A 2,150-nucleotide genomic window follows, 5' to 3' on the forward strand; every position below is an offset into this window, starting at 1 on the left:
TCTTTGGTTGATGCCTGGAAACTGCTTCACTTGAATACTTTACCAAATAAAACACTTTCTTGTTAACACTTACCTTCACTATGCACTATTACTGATAACCTTTGGTAATCTTCTAAGAAAACGGCCTTGCTTGTACTTTTTTAGCGACGACCTGTTCAGGTTCGTTGAGCTAATGGTTTTGCTTCGGTTATCCCGAAGTGTGGGTGTAAAGAAGAAGTGTTTAAGCAAAATGTTAAGTTAGTCACGAAGAAGTAAAGGAGATTTTAACCAAACATAGTTACAAACCTTCTCCACATGTGTCTTTTCATTGTGGCAAAGTTTGGTTAAAATCGGTCGAGCCATTCTCCGTAAAGTTCATCACAAAAAAACGGCTGAATTTTATATTATATATATAGATATTACTTAGGTAAATATGAAAGCAAAAATTTTGAATTATTTAAAGTAAGGATATGTGAATAACTTTGCAATATTGGAATATATTGAAACAAGCAATACAAAATGAAAAATTTAAAAATATAAATATGTTAGGCAAAGAAAATAAAACTGTCAAAACTCATTTATCAATTTTGTGCATTAATGTTGCGGGGGCAATCCTAAATATGTTGCAAGAGGACCAAGTTGATAGAAGTAATAAATTATACGGCTCGAAGCAATAATGTTGCGGGGAGAATCTTTAATATGTTGCAAGAGGACCAAGTTGATAGAAGCAATAAATTATCTCGAAGGACCTCACTTATGATGAACACAAATTCCTGTTGATTATTGTAGCGATGATGTTGCGGCAAAATTCCCAATTTAAATCTAGTTGTTTCACATCCAAAATTGCAATTTTTTAACACAATTTATTACAAAATATTCCCTATATATACACATTTATTTCAAACAAAACCTCCTTATTTTCACAGAAAATTATAACGAATAACAGGAGTTGAAAAACATTTAAGTATTTCAAACGAATACTAAATTGGACTCAACATACCGCCGCCCTTGAACTATCTTAATAAATTCAAAATAAAATATTAAAAAGAAAATGGAATTCAAGGCTTTCCATTTTCTTTTTAATATTTTATTTTGAATTTATTAAGATAGTTCAAGGGCGGCGGTATGTTACATTTACGATAAGTTATTAGTTTCTTCATGAAATAAATCTCCTTTCGTTTTCAAAAGGCAAAGTTTGACTATAGGGCGAACCAATTCGCCATGCGGTGCTTTCAACGTAACTACTCTTACGCGTCCATCGGTACCATGATGGCATTTGATCACTTGTGCAAGCGTCCACTTCGTCGGAGGATTAGGCTCGTTGAAAACAGCAACCACATCACCTTCTTCAAAGTTGCGTGAAGAACGAAACCACTTGGTGCGACGTTGTAAGCTGACGAGGTACTCGTTTCTCCAACGACGCCAGAAATGTTGTCTCATGGCAGAAATTGCTTGCCATCGCTGACGAAGATTTCTACGAAACCCTTAACCCTCAGGTTCCAGTATTGACTTAAGCGGTTCGCCGACTATGAAATGTCCGGGAGTTAGAACTTCTAAGTCACCAGAGTTGTCACAGAGTAGGCGAGAGTTTACGCAAGCTTCTATTTCAGTCAAAAGTGTGTTGAACTCTTCGTATGATAGTAGAACTTCTCCTAGTACGCGTTTTAAATGATACTTGCCACGTTTGACTCCAGTCTCCCAGTAACCTCCCATATGGGGTGCAGCCGGTGGATTAAAGCGCCATTCGATATTCGAATCCGCAAAGAAAGAGCGAAGTTTAATATTAGCCATGCACTGTTGAAATGCAATGCGCAACTCCTTCTCGGCTCCAACGAAATTTGTACCGTTATCAGATGTCATGACCTTACAAAAGCCTCGCCGATTTGTGAACCTTTTAAACGCATTTAGGAATGCTGATGTTGACAGGTCACCAACAATTTCGAGATGCATCGCACCTGTGCACATACAAATGAACAAGCAGATGTAGCCTTTGGTAGCCTTAGCTCCTCTTCCTTGGGTGAACTTGTAGTGGTAAGATCCAGCGAAATCGACAGCAGTGTGAGTAAAACAACGGGCGTAGGTTGTGCGAATGACAGGTAGATCACCCATGACTTGTTTGGTAAGATTGCGGTTCAAATAACTGCATTTCACGCAGTTATGGTACATATTAC

At 37.6% G+C, this 2,150-nt stretch overlaps 1 protein-coding gene across 1 annotated transcript; it reads right to left on the reverse strand.

Annotated features, from left to right (window-relative positions):
• Nucleotides 1-1,464: 1,464 nt before the first annotated feature.
• LOC129250368 (uncharacterized) lies at nucleotides 1,465-1,839 on the reverse strand. Its single transcript, XM_054889996.1, has one exon. It carries the CDS (start codon nucleotides 1,837-1,839, stop codon nucleotides 1,465-1,467), a length of 375 nt encoding a protein of 124 aa, XP_054745971.1.
• Between the last annotated feature and the right edge of the window lie 311 nt (nucleotides 1,840-2,150).

The sequence above is a fragment of the Anastrepha obliqua genome, chromosome 6 (assembly GCF_027943255.1).
Source record: "Anastrepha obliqua isolate idAnaObli1 chromosome 6, idAnaObli1_1.0, whole genome shotgun sequence".
Lineage (NCBI taxonomy): Eukaryota > Metazoa > Arthropoda > Insecta > Diptera > Tephritidae > Anastrepha > Anastrepha obliqua.